At 36.3% G+C, this 13969-nt stretch overlaps 1 protein-coding gene across 1 annotated transcript in view; it reads left to right on the top strand.

Moving 5' to 3' along the window:
- The window catches only part of SV2C (synaptic vesicle glycoprotein 2C), an 80871-nt gene that overhangs the window by 60860 nt on the left and 6042 nt on the right, over nt 1-13969 (top strand). The window contains exons 9-12 of the mRNA XM_088129828.1: nt 892-1056; nt 1971-2104; nt 7448-7651; nt 8971-9130. Of these exons, the coding sequence (XP_087985954.1) occupies nt 892-1056; nt 1971-2104; nt 7448-7651; nt 8971-9130 (663 nt within the window). The remainder of the gene's footprint in view (nt 1-891; nt 1057-1970; nt 2105-7447; nt 7652-8970; nt 9131-13969) is intronic.

Raw genomic sequence — 13969 nt, 5'->3', positions numbered from 1 at the left:
GAATGCCTTGTACTTTGTACCTGTGCTTGTTGGGACTACTCAGAATCGTTGACCTTCACTAGAGTGTGGACTCTAACCATGCCTTGGCTCTTGCCCTACCACGTGAACCCTGGAACAGAGCAGAGTCTGGATGTCTGGACAGGTTCATAAGGTGGTTTACAGTAATCAAAATAACAAAATAAGTTTATTAAAATTCATCGTAATTTATTTAGCACCTCCTTCTGCTAAAATTACAAAATAAGATTACAAGCTATTTCTATTAATGCAAGCTTGGGAGCAAAAACAGAAAAGAAATCAAACAATGTCCCTTTTCCTCTGTATGTATAATCTCCAATCCCTACTTATTTCAAGGATTCAGCACTATTAATTTTTTGTTTGATCTTTCTTAAACCATGTTAAGAATTTAGAGTATGAGAACTTTGGCATAATCTATGTGCAGTATATACTGAGGAGTGCTATTTTGGCACTACTGAGGCATATGTTCAAAGTTCTGGTTTTGGAGCTTGTGGACATTGTCTTTCTCTTCATATTTTCATGTCTTACCCCCCACACCCCTATCTATATACAGTCTTGGCTTCACCTCCATTCTTTTAAAAGTTTATGAAATTGACTTATTTTCACTAATCATAGTTAATATTAGCTTCAAATGATACAATAAATAATGTTAATTTAAGATAGATATAGCAACATCAGATCTCCTTATAAATTTTGCAGAGGGGGGGTTCAGAAATCTGTGGGAAAGCTATGCATGTTCTTGTTATATCTGAATGCAACTAGAACATTTTAAAATACTACTTTTTATCAGTATATATTCAACACAATGCTGCATTACAGTTCATTGTTGTGCCATGTATTTCTGAATGCTGAAATTACACCAATTGCTTTTCATAGCTACTATGGATTGTCCGTCTGGTTTCCAGATGTCATTAAGCATCTACAAGCAGATGAATATGCTTCTAAAGTGAAGAATTTTAACAATAAGAAGATTGTGGACTTTGATTTCAACTTTACTTTGGAAAATCAGATCCATTTTAATGAGACATTCATCAATGACAGGTTGAGAAAAATAAACAACTAATCTATTTCTAAAATGAATTGCTGATTGTATATCCTGCCTTTCTTCTAATGAGTTCAAAATAATATACTTAGCACTTCTTGTCTACAGTGATTCTCTTGGGATGGGGTAAGCTGAGAGATAGTAATTAGTCCAAAGTTACCCACTAAACTTCTGTGGCTGAGGATGGACTTGAATCCGGATCTTCCAGGTTCTAGTTTAACATTTTAACTCCTGAAGCACTCTGCATTACACTCCCCTTCTTGATTTTTAATAGTTGTTACAATTGGTTTTGAAGGTTTTGTGTCATAATTGTTCATCTTACACAGACCTCTTTCCTTGGTACTAGGAAAACTTTTGCTAGATTATCATATTTTATACTCAACAGTAACCCACTGAGACAGGTTGAAGTGAACAGGCATTACTATTTGTATATCATTGTTCCCTTTTATATTTCTCTTTTTCCTTTTGGAGGTGTGGGTGTCAATATAGGTTAATTTATTTTTTGCTTTTCTTTGAGTTCGCCCTTTTCCTTCTTTTCATAAAGATAGTTAGCTCAAACTCTCAGATCAGTAAGTACTACTAGGAATTGTTTCAAATCATATTTTGGAGTAAACTTGGCAGTTAATAACCATAGTGTGATTCAGATATTACAGCATTCATTAGTTATGCAAACCAGGGAAGGTGGAACTTCACAAGATGGAAATATGTGAGCTCTTGCATTTGCTATCTTCCAAAGCACTCGGAGTTTGAGGAAAGAGAATTTGAACATATTGCTACAAAAGATTGAACCTTCAGAAGATGATATTTGTATTTAGTCATACTATTCTTCAATCAGTTGAAAAATGTTTCCAGTTAGACTTCTTGTTATATATCATGCTTTAAATCAGTATGGCAAATTCTTTGTTTCACTCAGGTTCAAAATGATGACATTCAAATCAGTTATTTTTCAAGACGTCCTTTTTCAGAACTGTTACTTTGAGGATGTTACTACACTGAATACATATTTTAGGAACTGCACTTTTATAGAGACTGTTTTCTTCAGTACAGGTATGTTGGAAAGAAATGCATTGTTTTGCTCTCCAAACCTCAACTATACGATAGTCATTTCAGTAGAGAAGAAAAATTAAGCAGACTACTTTTTAAACCTGCATTCTTACTGACTGCAGGGATGTTAAGTGTTGAATTTCTGGTTGAGCTTATTATCTGACAATTGCAGAGGTAACTAACAATTTTTCTATCAGTTTTAAGGAGAAAGAGTAGGAATATTTGACTGCAAGAGTAATTTCTTCATCTCTCTGGCATGAAGGTATTTCTGCCAAGGGTGACTGGGAAGTAGCTGAGACTTTCTGCTGGAACATGAGAAAGTTGCACTGGGCCAATTAACATGTAAACTTTTCTAGGCAGCCACTGAGAAGGACCTTTCAGGATTTTAAAGACAAAATGAAGCCAACTTCCATATGATCTCTTGAAGTGTAACCTTGGGGGTGGGTGGTGGGTGGAGGATTGAGGAGAACATACTCTGCTTAGCATCACCTTGGGAAAGAACTAAGAGTTATTGTGTTTGTTGATCCAGGTTTGTTTATTTTTCTTGAGTGTTTTTGATTAAGACTAATGCTGCTGCCAAGAACTACATCTGTTTGTGTTGGGGGGGTGGGAGGAGTTTTTTCCCGTTTTAAACAGAAACATTTTAATAGCTCAGATGTATGTATATTCTGTCATGTTAGCTTTCACATAGGATTTCTGACTGATAATTATATTAGAGTTGCAAGGAAAATACAGATAGTCCTCAGCTTATTCCATTCATTCAGCAACTGTTTAGAATTATGGCGGCGCTGAAAAAATGGACATACAACCAGTCCCCGAAGTTCTGGCCATAGCAGCACCCCCACAGTCACGTGATCACAATCTGGGTGCTTCAGTGCCCAGCTTGTGATTATGATGTCGCAGGGAGCCATCGTCATGTGAATGCCATTTGCAACTTTCCCTGTCAGCTTCCCACAAGCAGTCAATGGGGAAGCTGGCAAGGAAGGTCGCAAGTCATTCTGATAAGTTGCCCCTGCTTGCAGCATCCCCCCCCATCTTGCAGCCTCCACTAGCCCTTCCAGTCCCTCACTGCAGTTTAATTTTCATATGATAGCCTATCAAAATTTCTTGAAAGAGGCTGCATTGTATTTTGTTCCTTCTAAATAAAACAGAGGTGTGCACATATGAGTACCATATACTGCTGAATTTCAGTTCTCAGAAGTTTAACCAGTATGATCAATGTTGAAGAATGAGAGAAGTTGCGTTTAAGCAACATCTGAGGGCCACTGGTTACCTAGCCAGGAGTGAAGAGTAGCCTTCTTGCAAGTGGGCCATTTCATTTCATTTCATTTCATTTCATTTCATTTCATTTCATTTCATTTCATATTTTATTTGGAAAATCAGCAATCCAGTAAATATATAACCATTAAACACATTTTAAAAACTTGAAATTAATGTTCATAAAAAGATTAGGCATTGATTAGGATTCTGAGGGATACCGTGTTCGGTGCTTTTTAATTTATAGGGTTATAAATAGGGGTGCTCAAAATGTAAGACATGTTTAATTTTTAGCATGGAACATTCTAAAGGAATTTTCTGAGTTGGCCAGATTCCACTGGAACAAGACTTAAAATAACTCAAATGCTTTGTTTACAGGAAACAATGGGAACTTAGATTAAGATGTGTCCTTATTTTTCACCCCAGCCCAGGACCACAGATTAGCTTGATGCTATCAGCCAGCCAACTTGCAGAAAAATTGGCCAAACTCCATTATCAAAGATCAGGGAAACCACTTATTTTCTCTGTCAGCATTCTTCTATTTTTTTCCCCTAAGGGCTGCTAATTGAAAGGAATGTGAGGAGACATTAGTATGGTTTTCTCCCATGTTCCTATCAATTATCTCCTGCTTTAAGTCAGACATGCTGGCAGAAAATGAATCTCAGTAAATATACACAAATAGAATTTCTTTGAAAAATCAAATGTTTTAAATTTATTTTATCAACTGTAATGTAGTTTGCCTAAGTCCACCCCAGTATTTACTTTTCTGGTTCAGTCAGCTGGTTTACTACAGCTTTTGCTGGAATGAGAAAGCTAGCAAAAGAAAGAGAACGGTAAGTGCTGCTGTCTGGAAGAGGGGCCCTATCAGGAAAACATAAAATCCCTCTTGCCTGGCTATGTCTATTTGCATGTCAAAATGCTCAACAGCATAGAAGAAAAAAGAGAGCATAATGAACTATGCACACACCTTTGCTGGATTTAGTTTTAGAGATATCCAAATCCCAGCACCAAGAGAACACAGTGCATACCTACCCGAGCTCAAAAAGCCAGTTATACTAATATAATTGTTATTTTTCACATTGGCCATTCATGCAAGTGGGTGGGCTGAAGGATGACAGGGCTACAGCCAGTGAATGAATCCACTGCAGTTCAGAGAGTGCAGAGACTAGTTGTGGGGTCTCACTCAGATACTACTTAGGCTGAAGCCAGGTGACCTGCATGGAATCTCATCCAGTGTATATCTCTCAGGTGACATGATCCAGGAAAGTGGTCTAAGCATAACTAAGGCAAGTCAGTGACTACTCAGAATGTCACCCAACTGAGTTGGAGTCTTAGGAACAGCCATCACCCCACATCATCAGCCATATCTGGTAGTGGAGAGACTGCTACCAGTGGTCTAGAAAGCCAAGAAGGTGCTCTTCCAGTGCCACGTCAGGAAAGTGAGGGGAAGTTCACTTTAAGGAAGTCATGAGGCATACATGATAAGGTGGTGCAATATTATCTATCATGGAGAATACTTTCTCACTGGCTGGTAGACAAGAACATATCCCAGGAAATGTTTGTCAGATCTGGTGAGAGCTCAGCATTGGTTGCCTAAAACAAGGCCAGGTGCTTCATCTCACTTTCCTCTAGCTTGCTTGAGCTAACTGGCAGAGTGAAAAGACAGCACCTCTCTTTTCTCCCTGGCATGTTGTTGCAAGATGATATGGTATACCATGGAGAATTCTATGCTCTAACTAGGTTTGTTGCAGCTGCTATTGGTTGTAGAACACAACAATGGGAAGAATTATGGAATAAATCTATAAAATTTGCTCAAAGTTATAACTTAAGAGAAAACTGGTATAAAATGTTTATAGATTGTATACAACTCCATCAATTGCCAAGATAAATCATATAGTAATAGGTATTGGAAATGGCATGAGACAGAAGGAACATTTTACCATATGTGGTGGACTTGTAAAAAAACCTCAAAACTATTGGAAAGAAATACACGGCACTACTCAGATAATTTTAGAAATCAAATTTGAAATGAAACCACAACTCTTTTTACTCGACATCATTCCAAAACATACCAACAACAACAAAAAATCACAATTTACGAAGATGTGTGTTTACAAGGATAGATTTAGCACAATATTGGGAAAGAGATACATTACCAAAGATATCAGACTGGGAACTTAAACTTGGAGAATATGCAGTAATGGCAAAATTAACAGCATGTATTCACAACAAAATCTAACCAAATTTAAGCAAGAATGGCTTCCTTATGTAGCAAGGCAAATATATGTATCTAGACTAGAATATGGTTTTTAAGGGGAAAACTGACTAAAGAATTGAAATCAGAGACACATGGACATAAAATTTAAATGTCTATAAATATTGTATATTAGAGTATGATAAACAGGAAGTTAGAAACTAATATTTACAGGTAGACCTCAACTTACAACCCCAATAAGGACCAGAAAATTTGTTGTTAAGCAGTGCAGTCGTTAAGTGAGGTGTCATGTGACCACATCCAATTTTATGACATTTTTTGCAGTGCCATTAAGTGAATCGCCACGGTCATTTAGTGAATCACGCGGTTCCCCATTGATTTTGCTTGTCAGAAACCAGCTGGGAAGGTTGCAACTGGTGATCACTTGACCCCAGGATGCTGCAACGATAAATACACGCCAGTTGCCAAGCATCTGAATTTTGATTACATGACCATGGGGACACTGCAGTGGTCATAAGTGTGAGGACCGGTCATAAGTCACTTTTTCAGCACTATTGTAACTTCGAACAGTCGCTGAACGAATGGTCGTAATCAATGACTACCAGTATCTATAATGTTTTTAGTAGTTTTTTTCCTCTTTTTTGTATTTTTAAACAAGAAATAGTGAAGATTTTGGTATTTAGCTCAGAAATTTACTTACATTGTTAAAACAATTTAATGTATTTAAAGGTAATTTAATGTTTTTCTAATCAAAGATACATTGAACACTAACTCTACAATTTGACAATTCCATTGTCCACTTTTGATACTGTATTTCTGTACCAATTTTTTTTTCTTTTTGCTTGTTTGTTCACTCTTTGTTTTTCTTTTAAAAATGATTAATAAATAAACTTTTTTTAAAAAAGCTACATTTGATTTAGCAGAAGTAAGTATGTTATTTATAAAACATTGGTTAATTTATTTATTTTTCTTCTTTCCAGTTGACAACAGTAAAAACATTTAAAAAAATAAACACAGAAAAATTATTTTACAAGAACATATTTATGTCCTGCTGAGGAATAGTCATGTCTAGGTTAGCAAACCCAACAATACAAAACTAACAGAGTATCATTAAACATTAATATACTGGAATATTAATGTACTGGAATATAATACTGAATATTAATGTTGGCCTTTGTAGGCAATATGTAAAAGAACCAGTATTTGAAATGTATTAAAATTGCAGAGTCCTTGGGGTTTTCTGAGCTTGGTTGTTTTCTTGCAAACATTTCCCAGTTGAAACTATTGTTAAGTCTGTCCATGTGTTATGAGATTAAGGAGTTTTCATCATGTCTTCTGACTGCAGTTGGTGCTCATGGATGCACCCTGCTAGCCTTCTGCCTGTCTGTCCTACATCGTGGAACTGTCAACATCTTACACCAAGCTAAATCCAAAAATGCGAAGGAATACCTGGAAGCTTGGAATTCAGACAAGTCAGCCATCAACAGGCACATAGAGATAAACAACATCTACACACTATTCAAAAGAGACAATAAAAAGGAAACAAAAGACCAGAACATCTCCTCACCCAGATAAGCAGAGATTAACACCAAGATTATCACCAGACAGACAAGTAGTAAATAATACCCTAATCAAAGAACTACCAGGAAGAAACACACGCACACCAGCACTGGTAGGGCAAGCCACTGTATATAAACAGAGAGCAAACCCCACTCCATTCTAGCACTGAAGATGTTACCTAGCCGGGTAATGAAACATTTGCAAGAAAACAACCAAGCTCAGAGAACCCCAAGGACTCCCCAGTTCTACCCTGAGCTACATATATTCTCTTCTATATGTATTAAAACTTTCATAAATTTCTTCTATTTCCACAGATCTTGAGCCATATAAATACCCTGGCAGTGAATTTATAAATTGTACATTCTTTCACAACAAGACAGGATGTCAGATTTCCTATGATGATGATTACAGTGCTTACTGGATTTATTTTGTCAATTTCCTGGGGACTTTAGCAGTATTACCAGGAAATATTGTCTCAGCTCTTCTGATGGATCGAATTGGACGTTTAACAATGTTGGGTAGGAACTTTGCTTTGAAATGGGTTTTTTAAAAAATTAAGTATTCTTATTTCCCTCTTATCACTTTAATATTTACAAATAATCAAGCTGGGAGCAGGGGCTGGTATGAGAATGGAGGGTTGTTTTCCCCCCTGCAAGTAAACACAAAGAAAAGTCTAACTAATCTTTTTGACAAGTTCAGTTCTATAGCTATGCATACAGTACAGCATATGTATAATAGTCTCCCGATGTAGTGGTATGTGGGAAAGACCTTGGGAGACTGGGCGAAGGGAATGGTCAGATAAGAGACAGCATAGCCCACAGCAAGATAGTAGGCAGGGCAAGAGGCTCAGAAGAGGCCCTCCCTAGTTTCTCAGGCTGTAAAGGAGACAGGAGGGAGAATTGTACTTTCAGGCTTGCAAGATTCTGTCAATGTAGCTTACAATAAAGTAGAATTAGCTCATCTGGTTGTGACTCTTACCTGGTTTACCCCGTGAGGCTGACATCAATCTTGCAAGTGTGAAAGTTTCTGTATCTTGAGGGAGATAAATTTGTTAACAATGTGAGAGGCTTACTGAAATCTTTCATTCCTTAAACCTCCCTAATCCTATTTTCTCCAAAAATGATAGTCTCTTAACCACACCCCCTATGGAAGGAGAGAGAAAAAAATAAAATACCCCAAAGTGTGGCTCCCATTTAACAAAGCATTTCAGGCTTTTCTGTGATAGAAAGCAAGAAAAAGTCATTCCTCTTATCAAATTCACAGGCTCCTGCTGTTAAATTCCCTTTTTCCCCCAGTTCAAGAGATCATAACAGCTGAAGTTGTGTATTTTATTTTATCATATGGTATGACCTGCAGAAGGCAGGTTATTTTTGTGGAGTGCTGGCCCATGGACAGGAACATTTTTGAATCAAGGTTTTCAAACTGATGATAAGAAAGCATAAGCTGCTTGTAGTGCAAGATCAGAAACCATAACACACAGAAATGCTAGCCAAAAGCAGGTCTTTCAGTCTTTTAGAGAAATCTTGATAGTAGGTAACTTGCTACCATGAATCCAAATCCATTTGAGTTCTTGCAAGGACTTTCAGTCTCCGTAACCCCTTTTAAGCTGTGCTCTTCTCTTCCTGAACAGTGGAGAGCCTTAAGAACATGACTCTTAACCTGTTATTCTATTACATCTGTCAGCGCCCAAATACAGTCAAGTCTTTGATCCTCAAAGGTTCTTAGCTCCTATGTAGCTTTGCTTAAGTTACTACTCATATCGACAACATTATAGTAGTTGTTTTGTAAAGCCTTTGTCAGAAGCAATAGTAACTATTAACATTTGGCTTGCGTGTAGGTGGTTCTATGATTCTTTCTGGCATTAGCTGCTTTTTCCTGTGGTTTGGTACAAGTGGATCCATGATGATAGGCATGCTGTGCCTGTACAACGGCCTCACCATCTCAGCATGGAATTCTCTTGATGTCATTACCGTGGAGCTGTATCCTACAGATAGGAGGTATAGTTTTATATTCTTGCAATGCTTTACCTTCTTTTCAAAACATAAATAACTCAACTGGACAGCATTTCTAACATACGTTCTTAAAAGATGAAAAAGGACAGGAAATAGACTGTTTTTATAATTGTGAACAATAAGCAAAGGGACCTCTACAGATCTGCATTAAGACTGATGTTATTTAACTTCTGTCTGAATTCAAGATTGAACAGGGAAATTACAATCTATGTGTTTCTACTAATCTTGAGCAGTGTCAGAAACAATATATTCAACTATGCTGACAGTCTGTATTAAGCTCAGTATAGTTTTTGTTATGATCACTAGGCATAACAAAGAACAAACTTTTTTCGTTTTTGGATTATCAGTGTTTTTTAATTTTAGTTTACTTATAAATCCAAAGCAATTTTATGGCACCATGTTTTTATTATATTTCAGCCCACTACCAAGATTAATGCATAAGCTGTAAAATGAGCTTTCTAGAAGACAGGTTTTTTTTTAAAAAGGAAAGTATTAACATATTAGTAGCCAAGAGTAAGAACACTTAAAACTATCCTTTCAAAAAGCTCCTTGGCTTTTTTATTGAAGAAACATTTTCTGGAAAGTCTAGCATGCTCATCTGTTTCAAAGGAAACTGATTTAAAAAAAAAAATAGCATCTTGAGACGTGATTCTTTATCCAAGACAATAATAACTTTCAATTTTCTGTACCTTCGAAGCACCATTAGCTGTCTTACCACAATCTCTCTTCAGAGAAAAAAAACCATATAAACCAATGCTAGGGAATTTGTGTAAATTACTGTAATAGTGAGAAAGTAAATATATCAATTGAGAATATGGGCAATGTAACAAGAAAAACAAATGAGAAAGTTTTCTAACATGATTAGAGACATTACAGAAAACTTTGTGGTAAGGTAGGAATATCACGTGATGAAGAAGTACAGTCCAACCAGCCGGGTGCTTTCAGATGAAAAACTGTGGAAGAGATCATAAATCCACTGGTGTTAGGAAACCAGAGGCTTTCTACAACTGAGGTTAAACTTAGAAAATTAAAGATAATGGGGGGTGCCAGCAAGATCTAATTTGGAGGACATAAAGTAACATCAGTTAAGATGCAGTATACTTAACTTATGCAAGATAGAATATGAACAGTTATAAAAAGAAATTAGAGATTGTGTGAAAAATGAAGCATAAAAACATTTCCTAAAAGTTCATAGAAGAAAAGATCCAAATGGCATTCAGAGCAAGCTACTATAATAGAATGAAGAAATGCTGAGAATGAAAGCTTTGCCATCTGAACAACTGAATGCAGACTTTCAATGCAGAGTAAAAAAGTGACAGGAAAAATACCTTAAACAAGAATAACAGGAAGAGGAAAATGAGAGGTCTTTTAAAATAACACCAAAGAAGTCAGGAAGTGTACAGCTAAAATAGAATTACTTAAGAGTAATCATGGATGACATCTGTTAGACAAATCAGGTTGAAAGAAGGATGGAAAAACTAATGAAATCCTTTACAAGTGGGATTCTGGAATAATCAGGGTCAACTCCATTAGAAAGTGAAGTTTAAGACACACTAAATACATTCAGTCAAATTGAAAAACATTAAGTATGTATGAAATGCCTATTTCACCTGTTGAAAATTGTAAAAAAGAAGCAGTTAAAGTGCTAGCAGTTCTATGTCACAAATATGGAACAACACTTTTACCTCGAGATGGAAAAAAAATACCTATACCAAACAAAGGAAATGTAACCAGATGTGTAGATTATTGAACGATTGAACTAATTCTTCATGTATGTAGTTTTTCTTTAGCAATTACAAAAAAGAATTGATCCATAAATGCCAGAGAAGCAGAAGGATATGAGATTAAATGGCTAACGGAGATGAATAATAGAAAAAGAATATTAGAAGATTTAATTTTGCTTCACTGACAAAGCCTTTAAATGTGGAATGGGGAACATATTAAAGCTAATGGGTATGCCAGAATGCCTGATAATTCTTCTGATCGAATAAAACACTATTGGAAAACAATGAAATGATAGACAATTTTGCTTTGCATTCAAGAATAGATAAAACAAGTGTGCTAGGAAAATAAAAAGGAAATTAATCCAATGGAAGAAGGCAATGAAAACCTTGGGCAAAATCACCAAAGATAGGGATATTTCAGTGACAAAAAAGATCAGAATAGTTAAAGTATTTTCCAGTGATAATATAATGTCATTAACATGCTATGGTTGTTAATTGATAAGGTCCTTGTAATCTTTCTCATATGTCATCTGCATCTGCATCTGCATAACCAACCTGTCTTCTCTATCATCCCCTCCCCACCTTTTCGTCTCACCTTTCCCTCCAGTCAGTCTATGTATCTGATGAAGTGCAGCTCACAAAAGCTTATGCCCTTTAATATAACTTGTTAGTTGGAAAAGGTGATACTAGACTCCTGATTTTTTGCCACCACAGACTAATATGGTTCTCTTCCTGCAGTGATATTAAACTTGGTTTATTAGTTAAGTGCTGTTGAGTTTGGCCTTTGACAACTGCTTGCCATCTTGACCTGTCCCCAACAATAACTCAGTTCTTCAAAGGGCATTCCAGTGATCATTTTAATCTCATTTATCCATCGTATCTATAGCCTTTCCATTTTTCTACACCAACCTTGCCAAGAGTAATAATTTTTCTAGTTTATCTTATGCTCAATCACATACCCAAAGTATACGAAGTTTTGCTTGCTGATCATTGTCTCAAGAGATCAGTCAGCCTCCATTTGATCTAGTACTGACTAGATTCTTAGTAATGTCTCTAAAACCATAATTTGAAAGCCATATAATTCTTTCTCTTTCTCTTTTTAGTGTCTAGTTTTCATAGTCATACATTACTGCTGGAAAGATCATTATTTTAACTATTCTAATATTTTTTGGTCACTGAAATATCCCTATCTTTTGTGATCTTGCCCAAGGTTATGTAAGTGAAATGATTCTCATGATTCTCACTTTCATTTTAAGTGGGCAGAATGATGCTCATATACCCGGACATTTTTACTTCTGTCAAACATTCATTCCTCACAACTGATTATATAGCACCCACTGTATTTCTTCCAGCCTTTGTATGTCTTAATATTTCTCCATCCATTTTCCCATTTTTAGCAAACAATCTACCAGGCTACACAAATTCATCTATTTTTTGCCATTTATGTATAACTTGGAATTGTTCACTCTGTATTCTCTGTCAACCACACCTGCCCTGATCTTTGATAAATTAATTTTCAGTCCTGTGTTCCTTGTTCCGTCATATAATCTAAATTTTGCTGCAAATCATTCAGGTTCTGAGTCAAAAAATGGTATTGTCTGGATACAAAAGTACATGCACATTCATATTCCCAACTGACATGCCTCTAATGTCACTACAAGCATTTCTTATACATTTGTCCTTTCAAGCCTATTCACTTTATCAGATGCTTTCTCTAGAGTAATATTTATTTGAAATATTAATACATTGGTCAGTGACCAGATGAAGTGCAAAATTCTGGTCTACAAACCCCATGCCCAGCATAACGCCATGTTGAACTTCCAAAATTTTGCTTGGTGTCACCTCTCATACCTTTAGGGATCATGGGATTTTTTTTTCTTTAATTGTTGATTCCATCAGCATTGGGTGCAGCATCTCTTGTATTCTGACTGTGAGAGTCAGTCAGAGAAGTTTAGTTGATATGAGAAGAGGCAGCACAACCCCGATGTGGGATCTCTGGGAAGGAAACATTTCAAAGAGACTCTGCCTTAATTGGTTTGCTATAAGTCTGCCTGGGAATTTACTCTTTCAGTTTTTAATATGTTTTTACCCGACGCTTTTTGAAATCGATATGGTTCTTGCTTCTAGGGATTGCCGGCTATGTGAAGCTTGACACTGACTGATGCGCTTTTCTAATTTAAAGATAGTTTTATCTGAAATTGTTTTACTCTTTTTTTCTGTATACTAGTCTGGCCTCCTCAAAAGGAAGAGCAATATACAAATAAATAATTAAAGCGAATAAATGTTTGCCTACCACTTCCAGTTTAGTCCAAGAGAATGGGGAAACTTGGGATCCTATGGATCCATAATCTTTTCCAGCACACCCCTTTTTCATCCAGTGTTGAAGGATTACAGAAGAAATGTACCAGGTTAGACGTCCAACTGAAAAATTATGTGGCTCTGGGTGCTCCTTCAGGATTTACTGAATTGCAGCCTAAACAATTTCATTTTAAGGAATCCTTTCTGCTGTCAGCTATTTATGAACTATTGCACATCTTATTTAATTTTATCATAAAATATATGATTTAATACAATTCTGCAGACATTGGGACAGCAGATTTTTACTGCCACCGTGTGGAATGAATATCACAGTGCTCAGTTAAGTTAGCCCATCCTGTCTTCCCCCAGCTAGGTATTGCTGTTCTCATTGTTGTCTTTTTCTTTGGGTATGGTGGTGGGTTGAGGTGTTTGTTAAATCAACTCCTGAAAAATGTTATCCTGACATGAGACACAGTCTAGAAGAGCATCCCAGAGACATTCCTGATGGTGTTATTTCTCATGAGTTATGAAGTTTTGTCAGACTAGTTAATTATGTATTGAAAGCTTAATCTCCTTCACTACATCTCACCTCTTCTTCTATTTTCTTGGGAGGCTCATAAAACTGTAGCTTTGAAACTGCCTGATTTTCTTATTTTCCATGTTCATGGCTACAGACTAGAAGTACTAGTCACACCACAACTCACTGTAATTTTTGCTTTCCTTTTTGTGATGAATGATGATTACATTCTTTTTCTGCCTAGATAGGCAGACTATGTAATTTAATCCTGTTTAGCTGCCCACT

This window comes from Python bivittatus, unplaced genomic scaffold (assembly GCF_059951505.1).
Source record: "Python bivittatus isolate LINGU-HERP-01145 unplaced genomic scaffold, Pbiv_v1 ctg000850_np1212, whole genome shotgun sequence".
Taxonomy (NCBI): domain Eukaryota; kingdom Metazoa; phylum Chordata; class Lepidosauria; order Squamata; family Pythonidae; genus Python; species Python bivittatus.
Note: the sequence above shows the minus strand (reverse complement) of the source record. Positions and strands in the feature narration are given on the sequence as shown.